Source organism: Microchirus variegatus (genome assembly GCF_963457635.1).
Source record: "Microchirus variegatus genome assembly, chromosome: 11".
Lineage (NCBI taxonomy): Eukaryota > Metazoa > Chordata > Actinopteri > Pleuronectiformes > Soleidae > Microchirus > Microchirus variegatus.
In genome coordinates, this window is record NC_139812.1 from 22,575,674 (window position 1) to 22,601,912 (window position 26,239).

A 26,239-nucleotide genomic window follows, 5' to 3' on the forward strand; every position below is an offset into this window, starting at 1 on the left:
ACAGACCTCAGGCAGTAGAAAATGCATATACGGTGCGTTTAAATAAGCACCGCAGTGCACTTATCTGTTAAATATTAAATGCATGAAATGTGTACGTACATAGGTTTCTGTGTACACTAATTTAAAATCAATTCAGCAATAATTGCCTGATCGGTCGTATTCCTCTCCTCTCTGCTCTGTCCTTTGCCTCCGTGAGGAAAGGTTACACACCGGCTTTGACACATACACAAATACACACTGGCTTCTCTTACCTCGTGCATCACGAGATGATAGAGACATTTTTTTTTTTGTCTTTCGTGACAGCGGAAAAATTGCGTGTGGCAGCCAGGTCATACAATCTTCCCCAGCTGGTACTCACTCACAGTCTTGCACAACTGGAAGGAGCAGTGGAATAAGGAGTTCATTCAGTCGTCATGTGACTGCTCTGCTCTGCCCATGGATGAACCGATTTAGTTTCTCATGTGCGAGTCGTGGGCCTGTGAAAACCAGTTTTGATTCACCTGGAGGTAATGCATCTTTGCAGCTGTTTTGGTAACACCGATAAACACAACACTAGAAGAGGAGTGAGATAACGCGAGAGACACATTATTGTTTGTGTTTTACCATAACAACCATTCTCCGGGCTTGTTTTAAAAAAACCTGAAACGATGAGCCACAGTTTGAGTTTTCTGTCATGCCGCCTCTCGCCTTCAGACACGACTAATAAACAAGATACATCTGGTAATTTAATCTCCTTTATGTTGCTGCTTTGGCTCGGCACGAGTTGCACAAAAGTCAAAAGTGCTACTTTTGACAGCGCACACATAATGCCTTTAATTAAATTCCTGCACTTCACCTCCAAGTCGTCACTATTATATTATGCTGAATGAGTCTGAACAGACACACACATGTCAACAGCAAACCTTGACAACCTTGAGGCAGAAATTCAAGTTTCCATTTTGTATCGCTTTGAACTTCATATTTATTTAATATTTGAAACGGGATTTCAATCAGACAAAATGTCCGATTTGTATGCCTGAAATTAGCAATACCTGTGATTATGTGCAGTCCTGTTATCTAATCTGCAGCTTTCAAAAGCGATAAAAACACAGAGTTAAAGCTTCTATAGAGTGGTCCTATGGCACATGTGTGAGTTATGGAGGTCTACTTATAAACATTAACTTGTTTTTCAGGTCAAAAACCTCCTAGCATATCAAAATTGCGCTGTTTCAGACTGAAATCTCACCCCCAGAAGACAGAACTGTGTTGTGATTGGCCAGCCAACAAGAGCATTCCTAACTGGCTTGTGATTTGCCAATACCTGAAAGTGACGTGATTAGCACGTCAGCTCTCAGAAGCGCAGCTCCCCCTAAGGAACGGTGGATGCACTGCTACTCATTATCAAAACATTGTTTTAACAATGTTTAAAGCTCCCATAGAGTGGTCCTATCCCACATATGTGAGTTATGGAGGTCTACGTACATACATTAACTTGTTTTTATGAGCCGAGAGCTGATAGAAATCTCTCCTCACTGAAGCTCTCGTCAGCCGCGCTGTTTCAGACTGAAATCTCACACCCAGAAGACGGAACTGTGTTGTGATTGACCAGCCAACGAGAGCTTTCCCGACTGTCTTGTGATTGGCCAGGTACCTGGAAGTGACGTAATTAGCACGTCCGCTCTCGGAAGCGCAGCTCCCCCCTCTGAAACGGTGGATGCACTGCTACTCATTATCAAAACATTGTTTTAACAATGTTTGAAAAAAGCCTCGTCACGAAGTCAGAAGACACTGTCGCAGGTGAAACACCTCCACATTGGATGTTCTTCTTTTTCTGCGGTTCAATGTACGCAACCGGATGTGCCCGGACTAGTGCCCGGAGCAGGAGGATCTGCTGTTCAGGAGACGGGATCCTTACGTCAATTAAAATTCCAGGCTTTTTCAGAGCCCGAGAATACAATAAAACCCAGTGTTGAACTGTTTGTTTCCAAACTTTAGGGCTTCATAAACGAGGTAGCATGTTTGCGTTAATTGGAACTTCCGTTCTGTGGGAGCTTTAAATATTCAGTTGACCTCTGTAAACGTTGCAGTTGTAGTTAAGTGAAAAGTAAAAGCACAGTAACTGGCTGCTGAGAGAGAGAGAGAGAGAGAGAGAAAGAGAGAGAGGCCACATCTGTGCTTCGAGGACACGTTTGCTGTTTTTTTTTTTTTTCGATCTCTCACATTGAGTGGTGAAATAATCGGCTGCTCCCGGGGGTATCTGGTGGCGCATACCTGCATTACTCCATAAATGAAGCTCCATATTTATAGACGGCAACAGAGCGGCTCATGTATCTCCACATCACAGCTGTTTGCATTGCAGTGTTGGGTGTCACATCGCTGCCTCATGCTTCTGCGGTTGTCACATTAAAACGCAAGATAAACAAACAGCAACATTTAGAGTTTATTCTTTTCCCCACCCGTGGGAGAAGTCATTTCACATTTTTATAGACGCTGGTGCCGTGTACAGGGGTTGAGTTTTATAAAAGGCCGGAGGGAGTGATACGTCTAATAGTTGGCTTTGCTGAAAAAGGAAGAGAGGGGGAGGTACAGGAAGAGGAGGAAGTGGACAAAATAATGCAAAGAGCAAAACAAAAGCAGAAAGTCAGAGGTAAGATGTTGGAAGTGGGTTTGTGGAATAAATGAATGAAAAGGGAAAGAAAAAAAAAAGTGGACAAAGTGGAGTGGACTGAAGAAAATAAGGCAGTGAAAGCCAAAAAGCACTGTCTGGGTATGAGAGTGTGCCACTAGAGAGAATAATGTGCACTGAGAGCAGAGATTGTGGGAGGAAAAAAAGAGAGAGAGGCCAGCACAGCTGAGTGGTGTTGATTGGCCTGTTTGAAAACACATGAACTGTGGACAGAGAGAGGGAGAGAGAGCCAGAGGAGTCTCTCTGTGCACTGGGAGAAAGTGTCGCTCTGTGCCGTGCCACGCTGCAGCCCAAACCACATTAGAGCAAATGAATCCATTCCACCTCCTGTTATGGCAGCTCCCGCACGGGGGCCCCAGGAAGGAGGAGGGGAGGGGAGGGGAGGGGAAGGAGGGATGGAAGAGTGGCGGGAGGGTTGAGATATGAGGGGTGGAAAAGGGAGAAGAAAATGATAGAATAGAAAATGGAAGAAGGTGGTGGAAAGTAGCTGCATGCTGTGTGGCTCTAATGATGTCTGAGGGCTATAGAAAAGGGGGGGAAGCAAAAAAAAAGGACATGGTTGTAAGAGAAAGAAAAGGCCTGGCCTTACAGGAGGAGCAGAGAGGGTTCCCCACTGTGTCCACAGAGCACGAGTAATAGTTATATCTCCCTTTTATAGACTGTTGCTGAATAGTAAAGATGCTCTCTGGCCAGATTCCACCTGTTTGATCCTCCTAATATCGCTGTGCACTGAGTCAGACATGAACGCCAACGGTGTTAATTAGGGTTATTATTACGGGGGTCGTACCTATGTTCCCCGTGTCCTATTTTCCCTGGGTCCTATGTTCCCTGGGTCCTATGTTCCCTGGGTCCTATGTTCCCCGATTGAGGAGCATTGGACCTTTTTTTAAAAAAAAGGGTCCTATGTTCCCCGATTGGAGAGCATCTGACCTTTTTTTAAAAAAAAGTGTCCCAGGTTCCCCGGTCACATACAAAGCGGGGAACATAGGACCCGGAGAACATAGGTACGCCCCCATTATTACGATTATTTTCGTAATTGATTAATCTGTCGATTATTTTCTCGATTAATCGTTTGGTCCATAAAATGTCCAGAAAATTAGTGCTGGGCATGTAACGGCGCCAACGTTAGCGCATGACGCCTCACCGGAAAAAGACACGTGTGACGTCACGTTTACGTGACTCTGGATTGTTAAAATGAGTCGCTAAAGTAACGCTAAACTTTAAAAACACAGACACACCTACGAAGTACACAGGTACGCTGCTCTTTTTGTTTCGTTGAATAACTAATAATTTCGCTCCAGTTCGACTGTAGGCACGCTAACGGCGCTAAACGAGCTAACGGAGCTAACTGGTAAACGGTGCCTGGACTCCGGTTTAGCGGCCCGTAACCATGACGTCACATGCGTCTTTTTCCGATCATTCGTCATGGAAACGTGCCATGCTAAAGTGCGCTAACGTGAATTAACGTGCGTTAGCCTAGAAACATTGATCAGTGTTTGTCAAACCTGGAAATGACGATGTTCGAATGTCTTGCTTTGTCCTCAAACCAAAATGATTCAGTTTGAATGATTTCTTTGTTGTGTGGAGCAAATAAATGAAGAAAATATTCACATTTAAGAAGCTGAATGTTCAGAAATCTTGTTTTAATCATGAAAAAAAAGCTTCAAACCGATTAGCGATCATCAAAATAGCTGACGATTAATTTGGTTATCGATTAATAATCGTTTCAGCTCTAATGTACTTGCCACCTTCCTGAGGTATTATGTACCCAATAAAGAGTCTGGACGTTGCCTTCAAGGCTCTTCATGTTGTGAGTTCAGTGAAGGTCTACTGCTGCATACCTTGGCTGCACTGAGTGCTTATGTGAGTTACTTTTGAAACAGTCTGGCCATTCTCTTCTGACCTCTGCGATCGAAAAAAACACAACCTTTTTTCCTCCAGATAACTGATGCTCACTGGATATTTTTCTCTTTTTCAGATCATTCTCTGTAAACACTAGTCAAGGTCGTGTGTGTGTGTGTGTGAAAATCCCAGTAGATCAGCACTTCCTGAAATACTCAGACCAAGCCCTTATGGCACCAACGTCTATACCACGTTTAAAGTAGGTTTTATCACCTGTCTTATACGCTCTTAAGGCTCGATTTACACTTCAGCTAGTCGTCTTGACCATGTCTGAATGCACCAAGTGACTGGTTAATTAGATATTTGCATTTACGTATGAGTGTTCCCCAATGCTGCAGATGCTGAGTGCTAGAAACTCACAAGTATTTGACATCATGCACAGAAAATGTGATGCATAGCTGCAGAAATGCGTCATGTCATCGACTAGTGTTGTTCCAACGAGTGAAATAAAAGTCAAATCATTAAAACAAACCATATAAGTTTGGGTTAAAACACCAACTAATGCATTTACGACTTTAAAAGTGAGTTTATTTGGTCAGATATTGCCATTGTTTACTCACACGCAGTAAAGAAAAGGTGGTCTTCATTTGTCTGAAATAAAAAACACTTGTGCTAGTGAACAAGTCAGTGTGTGTGTGTGTGTGTGTGAGAGAGAGATGATAATAGAGAGATAATTCAACATTGTTTTTTTCCCTTCACTCTGCATCTCTTCTTTCCCTCTGAGGCCGGCCCTCCTTGGCCCCTTCCCGCCATCCTCCACTGCTTTTTATATTACTGTGCTTTTGTTTCTGAGCACTTATTTCTTGCCCCACTTCCCCCAACTTGATTTGCTTGGGAAATTGATAAGGAAAGCAAACTAGAGACAAAGAATGAGAGAGAGAGAGAGATGGTGTGCTGCTGCTGCTACTCTTCTGTGATTCACAGCTTCTGCCGTTTCCACTGTTGTTTAAAGGCTTGTAATATTATGTGCGGCATAATTGGATTCATAATCCTTTGAAGATCTAAAACAATCAATCGATGAATCGATTATTAACCCTTTAAAGTACGCATCAAGAAAAAAGGAAAAAATAATTATTTGCATTTTTTATTATTATATTTTTGATAACAATAAAGACAATCAATATATATATATTTTTTTTTAATTAGACCCTACAGTATTTCAAATACAGGCCTCTACATAACAGTTGAGACGTCTGTTCACAATGAAGCTGGTTTTCATCATTCATAAAGTACAAGATTCACAACAAGTCACATTACGTGTTATGATGCATTTTTCAATGAGATATAATGACTTAATATGTGGTCGACCAAATGGTTGAGTAGAACCTTAAAGGGTTAATCGGTTTGAAGCTTTTTTCATGATAAAACCAAGATTTATTATTGTTCAAACATGAATATTTTATTTGTTTCTTTGCTCCACATAACAAAGAAATCATTCAAAACTGAATTGTTTTGGTTTGTGGACAAAACGAGACATTCGAGAACATCGTCAGTTCCAGGTTTGACAAACGCTGATTTTTTTTGACATTTTATGGACTCTTTGCACCTCTGGTTAGCAGCGCTGAGTGACGGCTGATTATTAAGATGTTTGGAATGACAAAACACATGATTGGAGCCTGTTCTCAGTTCTCAGGCACTTGCTTAAAGTCGAAAAAAAACACCAATGTGGAAAGATGGGAAAGGGAAGAGGGAAAAAAAAAAAGGCACACCAAGTGCTGCCAAGTTTTTCAAAAAAAACAAGAGAATTTGTGGAAAAGTGAGGGCAGAGATGTCGCTCGTTCTTGACTCGTTTCCTTTCCCATGTAGAGATGACAGATTGCTGTGTTTTATTTTGATAGCAAACAGAGTAGTGAGAGAGCGTGGGGCAAAAGGAGGACTTCTGCCATGTTTCCACCAATGCATCATCTGTTATGCAACACATTTTCCCCCCTCGGCGGTGGAGAGTGTGTGTGTGTGTGTGTGTGTGTGTGTGTGTGTGTGTGTGTGTGTGTGTGTGTGTGTCGGTCTGGACAGTTAGTCAGTCAGTCAGTCAAACTGTCTCACTTTTACAATTCAGTCGTACACAAACTGGCCGAGCCAGCTGCAACTCCACCTCACGGTCAGAACCTGAGGGCCCGTCTTTTCATCGAGTAACAAAAGCGCTGGCCGTTTGGTGGGAGGAGGGCGACGTGTGTGATGGACTTTATGAAAGCACAACAGAGGGGAGGAGGAGGAGGAGGAGGAGGAGGAGGAGGAGGGGGGAGAAGATTCTTTGGTACATGAGGCGGCCATCGACTCCCTTCTTTATGGTCTTGGCTACGAGTGTGTTGGGACAGCAGGAAGTGGAGCAGGAGGAGAAAACGTTAATCAATAGCCACAAGGTCAGATGGCCCGGGCACTTGGCTGGAGTGTGCCCCTGTTAGCAGTCTGTGGAGCTGCCTGCCTGGCTGCTGAAGGGGGATTTGTAGCACTTGTCAGGGGCTTAGAGGAGTCCTCTCTGGACCACTCGCTGTGGAAGAAGAGCCGAGCGGCAGGGCGAGGCGGCAGGAAAGGGAGACATCTGCTGGTCGCGGCGGCAAACCGCAGCACGGCTGAATGTAGGCCACCCAAATATCTGGTCATATCGTGTGCAGTCAGAGCGGCTCTGTGTCCCACAGGAGGAACAATCTGCCGCTTTGAGGGATTCTCACGACGAGCCACTGCAGCATTTGTGTGTCCGTTTAACTCTGACCAGACATTTTTCTGTCCACATTTACACCCCCCCCCCCCCCACACACACACACACACACCATCTCCACACCCCGCTTTACTGAAGCAAGCAATGTCTCCACTGATGTTAAAGGCTTTGTAAGTGCACTCCAGATAAGTCTACTCTGGTAATACTTAAGCTCAGAGGATTAGTAATACACTCTTATTCTCTAAATGTTCCTTTGAAGTTCTACCTTTGCGCCTAATCAGAGTTGAAGAATTCCAGCTTTTGTGTTTACATACTCTTACGTGTGCAATTTTATACGATGTGTGCGTGTGTGTGAGCATATTTGCAATACTCTCTCTAAGATAAGCACAGCAGACCGAGCATTACACATGAAAACTCCCTGACAGAGCGCTGCGCTTCCATCGTCTTGGTTCTCTCTTTCTGTTTCTCACTGCTGGAGATCTTAGGGGAGCCTTTATCAGCGCTGAGCAGCTTTCTAAACCCACCCCCCCCCCCCCTCCCCCCCCTTGCTCCCACCTGTGGTTCCTCAGTTCGTCTTTTGTGTGCAGGAATCTGAGGCAGGCCAACATTGATGTAGATAACCACACAGGGATTGAGAAGGACGGAGGCTTCATTGGCAAACCAGCACGATACCTATTAATCCAGTCCTAATCCATTTCTCTGAGATGGTCAGAGGAGTTGCTCGGGGGGCTGAAATTGTTCTTGTAATTGCTGCTCGCTGTTGCACTAGGAAAATATGTACTCGGAGAAAGGAAGAGATATTTGAAAAACGCTAAGTTATATCTGCCTGTAGATGAGGGCAAACAAGTACGGTGCATTTCTGCTACAGGAGGAACTTCCACCAGAAGTTATAAGGGATATTTGACAAGAATTTCCCCATGAAAAGTTCATGCTACAGTGAAAGCAGAGCGTTAAAGTAGAAGATTACAATGGTAATTTCAATAGTGGAGACAATACCACAACAAAACATCTCAATGTTTCAATAATTTGATCCATTTTAAAGTGTTCTCTTGGTCTCATGATGTCAAAATCGGGATAAAGACGACACTTTGAATACAAATTGTCATTGAACCAGAACAATTGAACCATTACATCAGACAGTTGTGGTTAATCACCTTCAATTAGTAGCATGTTATTGAATTAGTACCGAAACATTGAACAATTGGACATTTAGAGACTTTTGTAAAGGTTATAGTGCATTTGTGTGAGTAGTGTTTATGCATTCCCTCTAAACTCCATCTGTTAATGTGTTCAAAGTGACTTTGTTGTCTTTACCACACTGATAACATTGGCATGAGCCAATTTAAATGTCTTAAACAGTGCTGCTGGGGGGGAAAAATCTCAGTTTTGCTGATGGAGCCCTTTGATGATTCACTGCATAAACAGGCCCGGCTTCCCTTTCCCTATTTTTTTTGGAGAATTTGTCATGCTGCTAAAATGCCGTTTGAAATCCATATGCTTAAAAGACTTTGTTCAGTAGATGACCTGACAGAAACCTGCTCTTAAAGACTTTGTTCAGTAGATGACCTGACAGAAACCTGCTCTAACTCTAACAAATGTGTCTCTCTTCTTTTTTTTTTTTTTTACAGGGTACAAAACTTTTAATGGCGTCCCGATAGATAGCCACCAAGATGAACACGCTACCATCGATGGACCGGCACATCCAGCAGACCAATGACAGGCTGCAGTGTATCAAACAGGTATGAATTTCATGTATTGTATATGTATGAGACACTGTCGTTCAAAAGTTTTGGGACACTTAGAAATGTCGTTTTTGGAGGAAAATCAATGAATATAACATTAAATTACTCAGAAATACACTCTATACATTGTTAAAGATTCAAAAATTGATACAATGCATAGTGTGTTGAGGCAAATTATGGCATCAAAACAATACAGTTACTAACATTAAATAATGTGATAATGTGATCACACAAAGGCAAACTTTTAGACAAAAGTTAACATTTATTCATTCAAAACAAATAAAAACTTATGTACTGCACAAAAAAATAACTTAAATAAATAAAAGCTTAGACTAGCTGCCTTTTTCTCCCAGAAGTTACAAAAATAAACTGTACACAAATAACACAAACTGGTGTTTTGTGTGTTTTTTCAAAATAGAAACTTAAAAATCGTGGATGATTAAAATTAAGATTCCCTAGAACCCCTAGTTCTAATGGTACATTGTGTTAGAAGGCTATTGGATGATTAGAAAACCCTCGTGCAATGATGTTAACACAGTTGAAAACAGTTTTTCTGGTTCTTTATTTTGAATAACAATCATTATTTCTAATCTTGTCAATGTCTTGACTATATTTTCTATCCATTTTGCAACTCTTTTGATGAATAAAAGTGTGACCTTTTAAAGGAAAACACAAAAAAAAATGGTATAGGTGAACCCAAACTTTTGAACGGTCGTGTACATGACAGCGTTCTTAAACTTCTGTCGTTAGGAGAAAAAAGGAGAATCAGAATTTCATCTGCTTTTCTTCCCTTTTCTAATAGTCCACTTCTCCTCTTAGCGCCTTATATGGTCATCAGTTTTTCTGGCCATTAGCTGCAGTTGCACAGATCATGTTGCACCGGGTCATAGACGGGGAGAGGGAGGCCAATCTGGCAGTGAACACAAGAGAGAAACTTCAAAGAGCCTCGCAGCATAAGAGACTCCACTTCTCTCTCCCCCGTGTTCCCTCCCTCGTCCCCGCGTTTGCCTTACATCACGTTCCTGATTCTTGACGTATTGCGGTCCCTTGTTGTGGTTTTGCTTAAATGCTTCCTTGACTGCCAGCTTTTCAGGAGGCTCCTCGCAGTCAGATCCAGAATGAAAGACACAGTCAGACAGACAAACGTGACCCAAGGCTACTGCTTCTGCCTGTGATTAATAGTATATGAAAACTCACTGGCTGGTTGTGCAGGCTCTGGGCTCTTATTTGTTTGTGTTGCGTGGGTGTGATCCTTTATGTACGACACCCTGTCTAACTGTGGATTTTTAGGCCTTTGAGCTGGCGATTATGAGGTGACATTTTCTCTGTGTCTTGCTTTAACCTCCCATCGTGTCACTGTATTAACCTTTGTCTAAAACAGGCTCTAGATCAGTTTGGTCTCCATGCTACAGTCGTAGCTGTGGTTCAATGAGACTAGTCCCAATATACAAGCCAAGGTTATTATGGTTTTGAAATTTTAATTTGTTTTTATTTTTATTTAGTTTTTCAGTTTGCTTTTTTATTTCAATTTAGTTTTAGTTCATTCAACAGATGACTTAGCAGTTTCAGTTTAGTTTTTAGTCTGTTTTTCAGGTATTAAGAGAAAGCCTTGACTTGTAGACGCTAAAAAATAAATAAGGCTGAATCAGTGTCTTCTTTTAAATCACTTCTTAAAACTTATTTTACAGACTGGCCTTTATGTGATGCTGTCTTTTTATCTCTTTTTTATCAATTTATCTCATTGTTCTTTCTTTGTAAGCACCGTAATCAATTAATATTATTTCTTTATTATTATTACTATAAATTATGATTATCAAATCCTTTAATTTCATTCTTTAACCTTGCAGGAAAACCACTTCAAATGGCCTGTATTCCAGAATTAAGTTATGGAAAAACAAAGATGAAGCTTTTGTTCTTTGTCGTTTGTATTTGTTATTTTTTTAAATTGTGGTTTTTTATTTCTATTTCAGTTCACTAAATAATTTTCCCTCTGCCTATTTTAGTTTTCGTTATCTATAATAACCCTGATACGAGCACTGAAGTTTTTCTGTGGCTTCACAGAGACGTCCGGAACCTTATGCTTGAGCATAAACTAAAACAAACTTTGAGACACAGAGGGATCTAGACGTCGACTGCAAAGCCTTAAACACCCTCCCGTTAACACATCTTGCTTAATAAATGCACTAATTGTAGATGGGTTATATAGTTTTCCCAGCTCTGGTTGCTGCAGAGCTGGTTGTAAAGCACACTTCAAAGGAGCCGAGTTAGTCGCTAAGCGCTGAGCTTGTGGCGGCTCTGCCAGCAGGGTGTTGTTTTGGTTTGGGGGGGAAAAGACAAGAAGTGGCACAGAGCCAGGCTGTTCTGCTGTGTGTCATGCAGCCAGGTACAGGCACAGAACAGCCAGATCTTTGGGGGTAAAGGGGGTTGGGTTGGGGGGGTGGGGGGGTCTATCATCTCAATGAGGATAGTCTGTCAAATGTCTGGCTCTTTGTCTGCTGAAGCCCCATCACTGCTGCTCACCCCCCCCCCCCCCCCCACTGCTCCATCCCCAGTCTTGTCCTCATCCAACCCCGAATGGCAACAACAACAAGAACGGCTCAAGCTCGGCCTCCATCCTCTTCCCCAAAAAACTCAACAGAGCTATTTCCCTCTCCTCCTCCTCCTCCTCTTCCTCCTCTTCCTCCCATCACTCACTCACTCACTGTCAGGCAGAGTCGGTTGCGAGCGCCGCTGCAGGAGGAGCTGTGAATTCAGATCGAGGCAGACGGCCCCTGCTGTGCCAGCTCCGACTGCTCCGGCGCTCGAGGGGGCGATACGCCCTCCCATCAAGCAGCAATAACGCCAGATTATATCACTCATCGAGAACGGCGTCCTCGCCGCGCTTTGCTCAACAAGAGCATCTCTCACTTTCTCCGACTCCCGCCGCTCGTCTTCGTCATCAGTCAGAACTGCTCCGAGAGTGTGCAGCCAACTCCGCGATGGCTAATCTTCACCATCACAAAAGATGAGTCACTACAGGGCCCTCCACTGAAGCTCATGATATCATTGGAGGCTCTCAAAGGTTCTCTCTGTGGGCGGGAACTAGACCCGACATGCGAGGCTGTCGCTCACCACCACCCCAAAAAAAAAAGAAGCGAACCCTTTCAGAGAGCGCTCACCTCTGCTGCCCTCCAAAGACAATAGCTCTACCTTCTCTGCGACAACACACAAAACAAGATGCTTCAGCTCCAGATGAGAATAATAAATGCTTTTAAGTGGACTCGGTCTCCCCCACGACTGAGCAAGCTGTAGCGCTGCACCATTTCAGAGCTATTAACCTCCTGAGCTGCGAAGAAAAGGAGCCCAATTTTAAAACCGCTTATTGTGTCCTGCCAGCTTGAGTAGACTTCAGACACTGGGAAGAAAGGACTCGACTGTTTCAGGCCTCAGTGAACAAGCAAGAGAGACAGACAGAGAGTGAAAGAGATTAGACAACACACCAATGGCGCGTATTGAGTCTGCACACATAGCTGCCAGAACCAAGGTTGTTTTTTTTTTTCTTTGTGCACGGCCAAGCCAGCCAGTGGACTTCTGGAGCCGCAGCTCTGTTACATCCTGAAAACAGTGCAGTGAATGAGGCGGGGGGGGGGGGAAAGATTCGCTCGCAGTGTGGGTCACGAGGGCAAGGGCTGGGTGTTGCCAAGTGAGATTAACAAGAAACACTGGCATCATTGTTGATATGGGTGTGATCTTCTTCCCACAATGCAGCAGAGCGCTGAGTGGGCGTACATGGGAAGGAGTCAAGGTCCTCACAGGGTTGTGCCGAAACACACAAGACATTAAACCAAGGCTGTTTGGTTGGAGAGTGCGAGGCTTGCTCCGCTGTTTGGTTTTTCAGTGTTTTTTTCCCCCAATTTGTAATGAATGTGAAGAAAAAAAAACAAAAAAAACAACACTCATTATTTCTCTTATGTGTCCTTTCTGTGCGTTTCACACAGCACTTACAGAACCCGGCCAACTTCCACTCTGCAGCCACAGAGCTGCTCGACTGGTGTGGAGATCCCCGGGCCTTCCAGCGACCTTTCGAGCAAAGCCTCATGGGATGTCTGACGGTACGCAAACAATAATTATGTTGGTTTCTTTTCCTTGGGTTTTTCAGGTACTTTTTTTTTCTCACTCTCTCTCAGAGGCATGAGTAAAAACAATAATTAGATTTGGATACTTAGGAGAGCAGGGGAAAGTGAGCTGCTGCAGACTTTGCACAAGCCTGAACCCGATTCAGATTTGTGCTCCACCTTTTTTACATTTAGATATTTAGTTCTTACTAGTGCTGGGCAAGCTAATGGCGTCAACGCTAACGCGCATTAATGCATGGCGCGTTTCCATGACGACTGACCGGTAAAAGACGCGTGTGTGACGTCATGTTTACGTGACTCCCGATTGTTAAAACGAGTCTCTAAAGCGTTGGTTCTCAAAGTGCGGCCCGTGAGCCAATGGCAATGGTGTTTATTGGACATTACTGGATACAGACCAATAAATGTAAACTGTAGAACTGCAATCTGGTCAATAAATTATTACAAATGGGATTTCTTTCTGTTTTTTTTCCTTTGGCGGCCCTCAGTCCAATGTTGGGTTCCTAAATTGGCCCTCGGGTATCAAAACTTTGAGAACCCATGATCTAAAGTAACGCTCAACTTTAAAAACAGACGCAGTACACAGGTACGCTGGTTATTTGTAGCGCTGCTCTTTTCATTTAATAAACAGACCGCTCCAGTTCGACTGTAGGTGCGCTGCTAACGACGCTAAAGGCGCTAACGCAGCTAACTGGTAAACGGTGCCTGGACTCCGCTGCCACGGCACGCAAACATGACATCATGCATGTCTTTTTTCCGGTCAGACGTCATGCGTTAATGTGCGCCGTTAACGTGCCCAGCGCTAGTTCTTACAGTTAGTAGCAAGCTATGGACGCATCAGGTTTGCGCCGGAGCATTTTTATTCAAGCTGCTCAGGCCGTGAGAGGCCGATGACAGGTTTTAAGTCCTCGTCACCCACTGCTTCTCTGCACTTTGTGCTTAAGACACACACACACACACACACACACACACACACACACACACACACACACACACACACACACACACAAACACACAAAAGATTTCTGTACCAGACTGTGGGTAGCCACTCACCTCTGGCTAGCGCTTTTCAGTTCACCAGCTACCATTCATTGATCTGGACACAGGGCCAGAGAGCTGGGCCTGCACCAGGTGTGAGGAACAGCTCTCTCTCTATTTCACTCACACACACACACACACACACACACACACACACACACACACACACACACACAGACGTCAAATTAAAGCTTCAGAGCACAGTTTCACGTGTTTATCGCTAAGATCACCCTTAGCCAAACGCTGAAAGAGCCTTGTCGTCTGCCGAGGCGGTAGCGCGAGCAAACAAATAAATTCCCATTAATGTGTAAATCACAATAAAAGCCTCTTAAAGGATGATGAAGAGCTATACAATGGGGCCCCACCACTGAGCATCCCCCCCCCCTCTCCCAGCATGGGTTCTGTTTCCATCAGCTAAATTGTTTCATCAGACTTGGAGAGGGCTTCTTATCTGGAGAATTACAAGTCCACACATTCCTGCGAGGGATTTTGAATGGTTTCCTCGCTAGATGGACCAGAAAAGCTAAATTGAAATGTAAAAAAAGCTGACTGTGCATCTTTTACAGCCGTCATGTTCCCATGAGGCATGTCATCGTAAAAACTAAAGTTAAGGCCTCATGTGGAGACGCCTGTCCCCTCCAGCATGTTGTACATGTGGAGATTGTTAACCATTCCCCGGAGGAGGTTTGAGTGCATAGATAATGTTAAGAAAAGATGTCAGAACGAAGCCAGGCAGAAGTGCTTCCCCTCACTTTTTATTTGCCGAAAATTAAATGAATCCACGTCCAAATTTGAGACAAATGAACGTCAACGCTGCAGCAGCAACAGATGCTCGTGTTTGTTTGACAGAAATTGCACTTAATGTTTTCCACAGTCAAAGCCAAGGTGTCAGCAGCAGCAGCAGCAGCGCTGCCTGAAAACGTTGTTGTTCTTTTTTGTCTTTCTTCAGCAAACTGAATCAACAGTGTGGGTGAAGTAAAAAAAAAAAAAAAAAAAATCACCCACGCATCTCACTCGAGCGCCGTCTTTGACAAACCACGAGCAGAAATAAACTTCACAGCAGAAGTATATGAGTGGCTCAGTAACCCCCCCCCCCCCCCCCCCCCCCCCCAACCCCAGAACTTTTTATTAACAGCACTGCGTTCATTTAGACACATAGACGAGTACGAGCCTGGATGTTGAGTTAAATCCATGTTAAATCTGTGGTGGTCTCTGTGGTTGCCTGTCTGCCCTCGACAAACTCTGGAGCAGACTCCTTCGACGGGGGAATTCAGTGATTGACAACATGATTCGAACTTGTGTCAAAATCGTTTTTTTTTTGCATAATATTCCTCGGCTCTAAAAGATGATATAGATGTATTTATTTTGTACAGTGACATCCAAGCCCGCTTTAAATAAACATAATGTGGTTCAGTCTAAATGTACAACACCCCCCCATTGACAGAGGAGTTTGGACTCTTTCCAAAAATACAATAAAAACTCATATCTGTCACTCTGCTAATTCACTTGAATCTTTATTTAAACAGACAAACGGACAAAGGAGCGATTGTCACAGCGGGTTTTTCTTTCCACTGACGAACGTAATTACCCGTTCTTGCTGCGTTACAGTCTGTGGTCACAGTTTATCTCCTCTTCATAACACACCATACATTTTCTTCACTTGGAGAAGAATGTGGTCTGCAGACAAGCCAGTCACACACACACACACACACACACACACACACACACACACACACACACACACACACACACACACACACACACACACACACACACACACACAACACTCTTGTACTTGCTGCATACTGAGGACCAGCATTTCCACTTTATAAATCAACACAATTACAAATATCTACTTCAAGAACGACTTCTACAAAGAACTACTGGTTGCAGTACCATAACATGTCTGCAGGCGGAGCCCCAGAGCAAAAAGGGCTGAAAAACTTTTTCGATTTTTTTTTTAATTTTTGGTCCAAAATTTGACAAAAACGTCATACTATATCGTCCAAAATGTAAAAAAAAATTTGACCCAAAATTTGAAAAATCTTTGACAAAACATTTTTGGTCCAAAATTTTATAAAAACGTCATACTATGTCGTCCAAAAAGAATAAAATAATATTTGATCCAAAATTTTTCGTCCAAAATTAAAAAAAAAATTTGACCCAAAATTTTTCGTCCAAAAAAAAAAAAAAAAAATTTGACCCAAAATTTTTCGTCCAAAATTAGAATTTTTTTTTTAACAAATTGAGTATACATGTTATAGCAACCTAAGGAAGTGATTTGAATGAAAACAAAGTGAGGACCGGCCAAAATGTCCTCACTCCGTAAAAATGACCTCACTTTGTTGGTTAAAAACCCTCACTGGTCCTCAGGATGCCGCAAGTACAAGAACACACACACACACACACACACCCCCACACACACACACACACACACACACACACACACACACACACACACACACACACACACACACAAACAAACACACACACACACACACACACTATGTAGCAATGTTAAACTAAACTAGTGCTGGGCTAGCTTAACGCCATCAACGTTAACCCACGTGACGTCATGTTTACGTGACTCCCAATTGTTAAAATGAGTCTCTAGAGTAGCGTTAAACCTTAAAAACAGGCACGCATACGCAGTACACAGGTACACTGGTTATTTGTAGCGCTGCTCATTTCGTTTAATAAACAGACCGCTCCAGTTTCCACTATAGGCGCACTTACGGTGCTAAAGGAGCTAACGGAGCTAACTGGTAAATGGTGCCTGGACTCCGGTGCCGTGGCACGTAAACATGACGTCACGCGCGTCTTTTCCCGGTCAGTCGTCACGGAAACCTGTCATGCGTTAGCATTTTCACTTGGAGAAGAACGTTGTTAGCATATAGGCCAGTCAAACACACACACTCTGAAGCAATGTTGTTGCTCTTGATTAAGAGTTAAAAGTAGTCTCTAAAGTAATGCTAAACTTTAAAAACAGAGGCACACATACGCAGTTCACGGGTACATTGGTTATTTGTAGCGCTGCTCTTTTCGTTTCATAAACAGACCCCTCCAGTTCGACTTTAGGCGTGCTAACGGCGCTAACTGGTAAACGGTGCCTGGACTCTGTTGCCGCGGTATGTAAACATGGCGTCACGCGTCTTTTTCCCGTCAGTCGTCATGGAAACCTGTCATGCTTTAACATTTTAACAAACACAGACTATGAAGCAATGTTGTTGCTCTTGTTAAACATAAACTAGTGCTGGGCTAGCTTAAAGGAGTCAACATTAACACGTGACGTCATGTTTACGTGAGTCCCGACTGTTAAAATTAGTCTGTAAAGTAGCACTAAGCTTTAAAAACAGAGGCACACATACACAGTACACAGGTACGCTGGTTATTTGTAGCGCTGCTCTTTTCGTTTAATAAATAGACTGCTCCAGTTTCCACTGTAGGCACGCAAACGGCGCCAAAGGAGCTAACTGGTTAACGGTGCCTGAACTCCGGTGCCGCGGCACATAAACATGACATCACGCGCGTCTTTGGAAACGCGTCATGGAACGCGTCAAAATAAACCCAATAAATTCTACATATTGACATAGTTTCATGAGTTTTTCGTCCAGTACTCGGCGTCACATTACAAGCGTCCTCGCTGTTAATGCCGACTCCAGAGACACTCCAGCTGACCTCGTTGACGGTAATATGTGTTTTGAGGTGAGAGGGCGTGCAGAGGAGTTGTCATATGTTAGCGGATAAAAGCAGAGAGAGGGGTTTCCCCCTCCAATCCTAATAATGATTTACCGCCCGTCTCCTGAGTCCTGGTTAACATCGCTCAGTAAACCCCCCCCCCCCCCCCCCCCTTTTAGTCCAGGATGCTCCTGCTTCATGTCCCATAAATGTTTTAAAACTCTTTTTGAAGTCATTAAAACAGGAGGATCAGGCTGCTCCTTCTCAAACTTCAAATGAAAAGAGGGACTTTTCAGCTTACATTTGATGACATTAACTCAAATAAGATGAAATCGGATGATTTATCTGGGCTCTGCCGACTGAAAAAAATCACATTATTTATCCAACTTATGTTTATTGGATTTTCATAGTGAGTGAAATTCCAGTTACAGTTGTGAGGTTTTTTTTACAAAGTAACCTCCACTCTGACCCTTCCCCGCAGAACACGTTCTCCCACGAGCCCAAAAAGCAAAAGCAAACACATAGATGTATAAATAGAAGCAGGATGAGCAGTATGAGAGGAAAGAATATGTAAATAATAATAATTATAATGATATACAGTATGTTAAATAATAAAGAAAAAAGAAAAATATGTATTAAATTGAATTTGTAATTAAATGTAGCTGCATAGAAAGCTAAGAATGTTCCCAAACTGTTAAATACAGTGTTAAAGGTTATTTCCCTTTTATGTGATCAGGTTTTTATTGCATTTAAATGGATATTCACACACACACACACACACACACAAATAAATAAGAGACATATTCAACATGAATTGATGAATTATTCAATGAAATAAAACAAATATTTGCAGCTTTCAGCTCAATGTAAAAATGTACTATGCATAAGATCAAAGTACAGAATCCTTCATATGTCATGTGTGACATATTTATGATCTTAGTTTTATTTAGAAGAACTAAATTATGAACGATCATACAACAGAAACAAAGAAGTCTCTTAAATTTTTTGTATTTATTATCCTGTCAATAGCTGAAAACTAACTAAGTTCCTTCCTCTCTTGAAAACAAAAACAGCAAAAAATCTAATCAAATAATAATAGCAGTGAATGAAACACTTCTATTACATGCTCTGCTCTTGTAATTGAACCGGCAACCTTCAGTCACGGGGAGCAAACTGTGTTGATCTCAGGGTCAGAGTGGACATGTTTGAGGACGACCTTTCACAGACTCTGCTCCACTCTGTGGTTTGGCTCGCTGATGTAGTCATCATGCTCGCCTCCACTGTGGAACGGTGGAACAGTCCAGACTACACATTAATCTCACTCTGTGTGTGTGTGTGTGTGTGCACGTGCATGCACGTACAGTACGTGTGGAACATAAATGAAGTTCCATGACTTAAGAAAGTGATTTTATGAAGTTATGATGCTGTAAATGCGTCTTCACTGTTTGTTCACTTTTCATTAGTCATATCAGAGAGAAGCGGCTGCTTACGTGGGTGTTTGTAGAAATATAACACGGAAAAAAATATTTCACTGACTAATTCATTTGTCAGTTGACACACACACAAAAAAAAGTGGGTGTCATTTTTTCCGAGTGAAAAAAATCTCTGCTTTTCAGCTCCTCAAATTTGACATTTGGTTGTTTTTCTTGTCCTGAATGAAACTTGAAAGTGAACACAGGATATTTGGCATTTGGACTTTGATGAGACAAGCAAACAGAAGACAGGAGCTCAGAGTAAATTTGCATATTTATAGACAAACATTAATAAAAAAAAGAAAAGAAGGCAGATTAAACTATTGATAAAAGATGCAGTCAGAATGAGCTCCCTCTGCTTTAACCCTGCGCTTGTAATGATGTAATTAAAGTGATGCAGAGATTTGAAAACAGTTTACATAATGTGAAACTTAGTGGAGGCCGAGGGGACAACGGTTAATCTCATGATCCACTGCTCTTCCCAGGTGGTGAGTCGCGTCGCAGCTCAGCAGGGCTATGATTTGGACCTTGGCTACCGGCTGCTGGCTGTCTGCGCCGCCAACAGAGACAAATTCACTCCCAAATCTGCAGGTAAGACTCTTTGTTTTGTTTCCCCCCCGAACTGCCAGCCGACGCATGCCCATGTGTCATCCCATTCACCGCAGTCGACTTGCCAACAATACAGAGCCGCACTGTTCCTCCTCCTCCTCCTCCTCCTCCTCCTCGTGCAGGTGCTCAACACAAACCGCTGTACGTGACATCTCGATCAAGTGAGGGAAGTTGTGTTCATACTTGTGTGTTAAAGTCGACATATTATACCCTATTTCTACAAGTTAACCTAGTTCCTAGATTGGTCAAAATACCTTAAGGATGAAGCAGTTCAATCACCCTGCCAAAACAGCCCTGTTCAGAGCGCTAGCTTTTGAGTGCCTGTCTCTTTAAAATTAGCAAATGAGACACAGAAAACTACGTCAGCGTCACTGAGGCTCCGGCAGCTAACGGCAATTAGCATTTGGAAAAAGCCATCATTATTCCCGTCATATATAAAATGTATCCACTGGACACGTAAATCCTCTGAGGCTGGAAGTTTGTGTAGAACTCTGTGCTGCACTGTGCAGCCAAGAATAGAGCACTTCACTGACTTCCGCTCTTCCGGATACTATTGCCCTCGCCTGCACTCTCGCGTTTTTTTAGGGAAAAGGCGGAGCTCCACGAGACAACAATTCCAGGAATGTCTCATTGTGACGTAGCAAAGAATGCTAAAGTCAACATTGCGGTTTTTTTTTCACACTTGGCCTACTCATAGGGCCTCCAGACTCCCAAATATCAGTATTAAAATTATTAAAAAGTTGATTTTCTCCTTTAAGTTGTGTTCCATACATACATACTCAGTCCATTCCACTCTGACTTGTACATGTGTGGGTAGCAGCAGGATCCCTCGTTTAAAGGTGCCATATGTAAGAATGTGGCCAAAAACGGTTACTACATTCAAATTCAAAATACCGAGGTCTTTTAGGTTTCGTTTTCTGACGTACCTGGCAACCCGTGGTTGCTCGGCAGCTGAGACTCTACTGACTCCAATGATTGGTAGTCGGCGGTAGGTGGCGCCACATGCCAAAACATGATTTCAATTTTTTTTTAATGAAAATATTTTGGCTGTACTATTGTTGTTGGTGAGTTCAGTTTGTCATATGAACATTATTCCTGAGTCGCTGTCACATATTAGGATGATTTTATGGCCAGTTGCTTTAGATTTATTACATAATGCACCTTTCACTTTAATCACGTTTGCGTGGTTCACCGTCTTCCCCGTCGTCACAGAGTCCACAGATTAATTTTTTTTATTAATATTAATTTAAAAGACTTTAAAACTTAAAAACAAACAAGTTTCTGTTAAAGACGGGCGCTAAATGTTTGATTTCTACAAATGACTGTGACCACAGAAAGCCCGTAGAGCATTATACTGTCAGATATTTTTAGTCTGCATTAAACATTAATGTGCTATTGAGATAAGCTGTCTCTCTATGGTTTAAAAAAAAAAAAAGTTGTCTACTCAACGGTCTTTCTGCACAAATCCACACGTACTGTATGTGTGCATGTATATACTGTACACACACACACACACACACATGTGAGGCAAGAGGGAGGAAGAGCGAGCGGTAATGCTATCCTCAGACATTTATCTATCAAATCCAATTTCCCCTTCGATCCATACCTCCTCCTCCTCCTCCTGCTCCTCCTGCTCCTCCCCTCCCTCCTCTGCCTCACACAGCCCTGCAGGAGCAGCTTGATCTTGTACATTTGTCAGAGTGAAACATGCAGAGGTGGCAGAGAGAGAGAGAGGAAGAGATGGATGGCTGGTGAGGTGTTGCTGATCCGTGCTGGACCGCTCACTCTTGCTTGACAAAGACCTGACACAGCCGTCCATATAAACCTCTGTCTGTCAGCTCCATAAGTGGATGTGATCATAGTCAAATATCTTTTTTGATTAACGTCTTTGTTTTTTAGCATGACAGGACTGAAATATAACCATGCGCTGTACTCCGAAAAATGAACATTTGCTCACTGTATGAACATTTAGCTGGAGCTGAATATCCTCTTTCAGTTGTGGTGGGAAGAGTCTTGTTGGGAGGAACTTAAGTGGGCAGACAGACGTCAGTGGACAATATTGATTGCTGTGTTTCTCTCTCTCTCTGTCTGTGTTTTCCCGTGTCGGGATAATGTGATTGTTGTCCAGGCATGGCTCGGACTGGCCTGAGCGTCTGGGCCCAGGCTGACAGTCGGAATCATCTTCAGGTCTGCTGATGGTTCTGGGATCTAATAGAAGATGAAAAAAAAAACCTGGGGTTTCAGGAAGAGTTGTTTATGCGCCGCGGACAAATGGGAACTGCGGTGTAATTATTTGATGCCGACAGTCATCAGATGAGGCTGGCAGTCGGGCTGTCGGTGGGGAGGGAGAAGGGGAGGCAGATGTGACTCAGGGAAGATGTTGCTGTGCTCACTGAGAATCCATCTTAGCTCCCCGTGCAAGGACGTCTGTCTGAGGAAGCAGACGTGAGGGCGACAGAGGAGAATGCGACGATAGAAACGCAGCAGAAGCTTTTTAGGGATGAGCTGATCCCTCGGTATCCAATACTGGCACTCTATTATACCCCTATATCATATATGTACACTACAGTTCAAAAGTTTGCGCTCACCCACACAATTCTTTTGGTGTTTTCCATTAAAAGTCCCACTTTTATTCATCAAAAGAGTTGCAAAATGAATACAAAATATGGTCAAGACATTGACAAGATTAGAAATAATGATTTTTATTCAAAATAAAACTGTTTTCAGCTGTGCTAACATCATTGCACAAGGGTTTTCTAATCATCCAATAGTCTTCTAACGCCATTAGCAAACACAATGTACCATTAGAACACTGGAAATGGGCCTCTATACACCTATGTACATATTCCATTAAAAACCAGACATTTGCAGCTAGAATAGTCGTTTACCACATTAACAATGTATAGAGTGTATTTATGATTAATTTAATGTTATGTTAATTGAAAAAAAAAGTGCTTTTCCTTCAAAAATAAGTGACCCCAAACTTTTGCACGGTAGCGTAAATGCTTCTAATTTTGTTTGGGAGGAAGAAGCAGAAGTATTTGAACTTGAGTCGCGTCTTGTGCTGAATATTTGATGCACAGTTGGAGCTTTGTGTGTCTTATGTGGCTGGTTTTGTGATAAATACATCAGCGCAACTGTGTTTTTAACCCCGTAGTTTGAAAAACTGACTGACACTAGAGTTGATAGACAGTCAGGGTTGAGAAAGTTAAATCAGATCGTCCCGGGAAGCTTTAACCGCTCTGTTCCCGCTGCCTGTGTGCTCACATTTGTGTCATATTTGTGTGTGTGTGTGTGTGTGTGTGTGTGCATGGATGGATGTGGGTCTGTTTTGTGAGGCCTCGGCAGAATCTGCTGACAGCCTGCATGGCGACAGAGTGCCGCAAATCTGACACCTGAGAGTCCAGATAAGGGCTGAGGAGTCTGGGATGCTGTCTGTAGGCTTCTCCAGGGAGGAGGCAGACCGAGTCTTTGCGGATCAATCCCACTGACGCTTTCTCTCTGAGCATCGGTTAAAGAGGAAATTGATGAAACAATTATGGCCATTCTTCCTTTTTTTTTTTAATTGTTTGACAACTTGAGTTTGCAAAATTAAAGTTTAGAGGTTTTTATCCCTGGCTGCAAAGTGCATACAGGTCATGATTTATTGAGTATTTTTTCAGAGAAAGAGGCTTCAGAGCAGATCTAAAATCCATATTGCAGTTGCAGATTAGTCTGATATGCATACATATACAGAGAACTGAGGAAAAATATGTAAACAAAGTCCTGCTGAATGAAGTGCAGATATTTTCAGTAACCGCAGGCTGCTGCTGCTGCTGCCGCTGCTGATGATGAGCTGTCTGGAGATTGTGACCCTGCAGTGCGGCTTGAAGGATTAGCGTGTTGCTCTAATCTGGAATCGGCTAGTGAAGAGACTTATGTGCTGTTAGGTGATTCAGGCGAACCGTGGCATTAGCGCCGTTAACTCTCAGAGCCAGGGAGGAACGCACAGTTGAAAACTATGTCGGCGCAATAACAACGGTGCGTTCAGGTTCATGTTCCTGGTTTTGTTTTTTTTGTCCAAAAACTGACTTTTACACTCCTTTATAAAGCAGTCTATGAGTTAACGTTTTCCCTCTGATAATCGGGGATCTGGTACGAGCCGGGCTCTAAGCTGAGAGCTTCATTAGATAATAGGTGTGCCACTGCCCTACAAACACACACACACACACACACACACACACACACACACACACACACACACACACACACACACACACACACACACACACACACACACACACACACACACACACACACACACACACACACACACAGCCCTAATAGACTCTTAAGTTCTTTTGGCTACTGTGTTCACTAGACAACAAATCAGATTAGCAACACAATCTGCCAAGGATTTTACTGTTTCCTTCCCCAGTGAATCTGCCACCAGCTCTGTTCATAACAGCATTGTCGGTGTTTATGAAGCACAAGTGAACATTTATGCACTTCTTCTTCTTCTTCTACATGTGTTCTGCGCTCTCTTTTTCCTTTTTTTTGTACTTATTTAATTGAAAAAGTAACCCTTAAGTGATTGTTTTGAACGTGTCCAATGTTTCGACATGATTTCATACACTCTGCGTTTGTGTGAACTGCTTCTTTTTTTTTTTTTTTTTTTGGCAGGAGCTCCGTTTTCCTAGAAACAGATTTTAACGCTTCAGTCGGGCACAGGTTGCTGCTTGTTGCTCGGTGTTTTTCACAGAAATAATATTTGTGCTCCTGAGAACAATTCACACAGAAGATTAGGAATTGCTGTGGGTTTTTTTTTTTTTGCAGAGATCTTTCATCTTTTTCATGTGTGCAAGAACATTTTTTTTTTTTTCACTTGTTTGAGAATGAGCAATTTGGAAAATATGATTAAAAGAGCAACGCTGTTTCTCTGGACTAGTGGTAAATTCCCTCCCGCCCACTTTCATTAGTAAAAAAAGATGTTGTCAACACGCGCTCAGTCAACAAAATGCACTCACGGTGAACCAGTGTTTCAAATATGGGAAAACAGTCGGTATGCTGTGTCAACAACGATGTAGGTGTGGCTGCAGCACACACACACACACACACACACACACACACACACACACACACACACACACACACACACAAACACACAGCTATTCTTCTCAGGACATTGCATTGACTTCTATTCATTTGTGAGGATTAACCCTAACCCTTATTATTATTGTCTATATCTATATATATATTTATTATTCCCAATAATAGATAATAAAAACCCTTGAATCCTTGAATTGAATCCTTGAATCGTTGTAGTGCTGTATCCCTAACCTTAACCTCACCACACTTCAAATCTCAGCTCCTAACATAAGGCTTTTTGTCCTCATGGGGACCAGGTTTTGGTCTCCATGAGGACTACAGGTCCTTATAAGGTCAGTATAGTGCTGAAAAAGGCGCAGTACACGCACAAAAACTACTTCATAAACACTTTACTCTCCAAATTCAGTGAGCTGTCCAAGAAAATGAAAAATTGCTCCCATTAGACCTTCAGTAAAATTTGCCGTGCTACTGTGTGTGTACATAACACACACACACACACACACACACACACACACACACACACACACACACACACAGTAGTCGGACATGCCTTCCACTTAGCTGTCTTACTTTCTCCTGATTGATTTTCTCACCCTTCAGTCTTTGAGGACCAGTGGAAGGTGTAGCTATCCGTTGTTACTGACCCAATCAACCTTACAGACTTTTATATTTAATTACTGCTGAGTAAGAACAGCGTGCTGAATTATTAACAGGAAACATGCTTTATTTTTAGAAAGGCGAGGCCTCTCCTCTGACACTCTCCAGTGGGTTTGCTTTAGATGATGAAACCCCTGAGCAACCAATAATAACAAAAAAAAAACAAAACATAAAACTACCTTTAAAGTTCACGACTAAGTTTATAAAAAATGAAGCCTGTGGGGGAAAATTCTTGTGTGAGGATCAGTGCGTTTGTTTGTCTGAGGCTGATTGGCTCCTTTATCACTTGCTCCCTAAAGTATACAGTATATATATATATATATATATATGTATTTAACACTTGCATGATTTACCACAGCGTGGACCTCTGCAGGCTAACACATGCTGCTGCTGCTGCTGCAGCCACACAGGGGTTTGTGGTCAGCAGCGTGCAGCACACGTCAGTGGCTATGAATCACAAAGTGACGTACGAAGGAAACTAGTTTGGATAAACAGGAAGTTAACGTATATGTATATGTATATGTGTGTATATATGTATATATATGTGTATATATATATATATGTGCATATATTTATATATGCTTTATTTTCACAGACATAAACAGGAAGTAAACGTATAT

General features: G+C 42.6%; 2 protein-coding genes across 2 annotated transcripts in view; both read left to right on the top strand.

The window, feature by feature from the left end:
- Positions 1 to 26,239, top strand: part of hif1an (hypoxia inducible factor 1 subunit alpha inhibitor) — a 265,779-nt gene that overhangs the window by 79,226 nt on the left and 160,314 nt on the right. The gene's annotated exons all lie outside the window — the stretch shown is intronic.
- zmiz1a (zinc finger, MIZ-type containing 1a) overlaps positions 8,894 to 26,239 on the top strand; it is a gene marked incomplete at both ends in the record, with an annotated part of 40,803 nt that continues 23,457 nt past the window's right edge. Inside the window, 3 exons of the mRNA XM_083897335.1 lie at positions 8,894 to 8,962; positions 12,943 to 13,056; positions 19,751 to 19,856. Of these exons, the coding sequence (XP_083753461.1) occupies positions 8,894 to 8,962; positions 12,943 to 13,056; positions 19,751 to 19,856 (289 nt within the window). The remainder of the gene's footprint in view (positions 8,963 to 12,942; positions 13,057 to 19,750; positions 19,857 to 26,239) is intronic.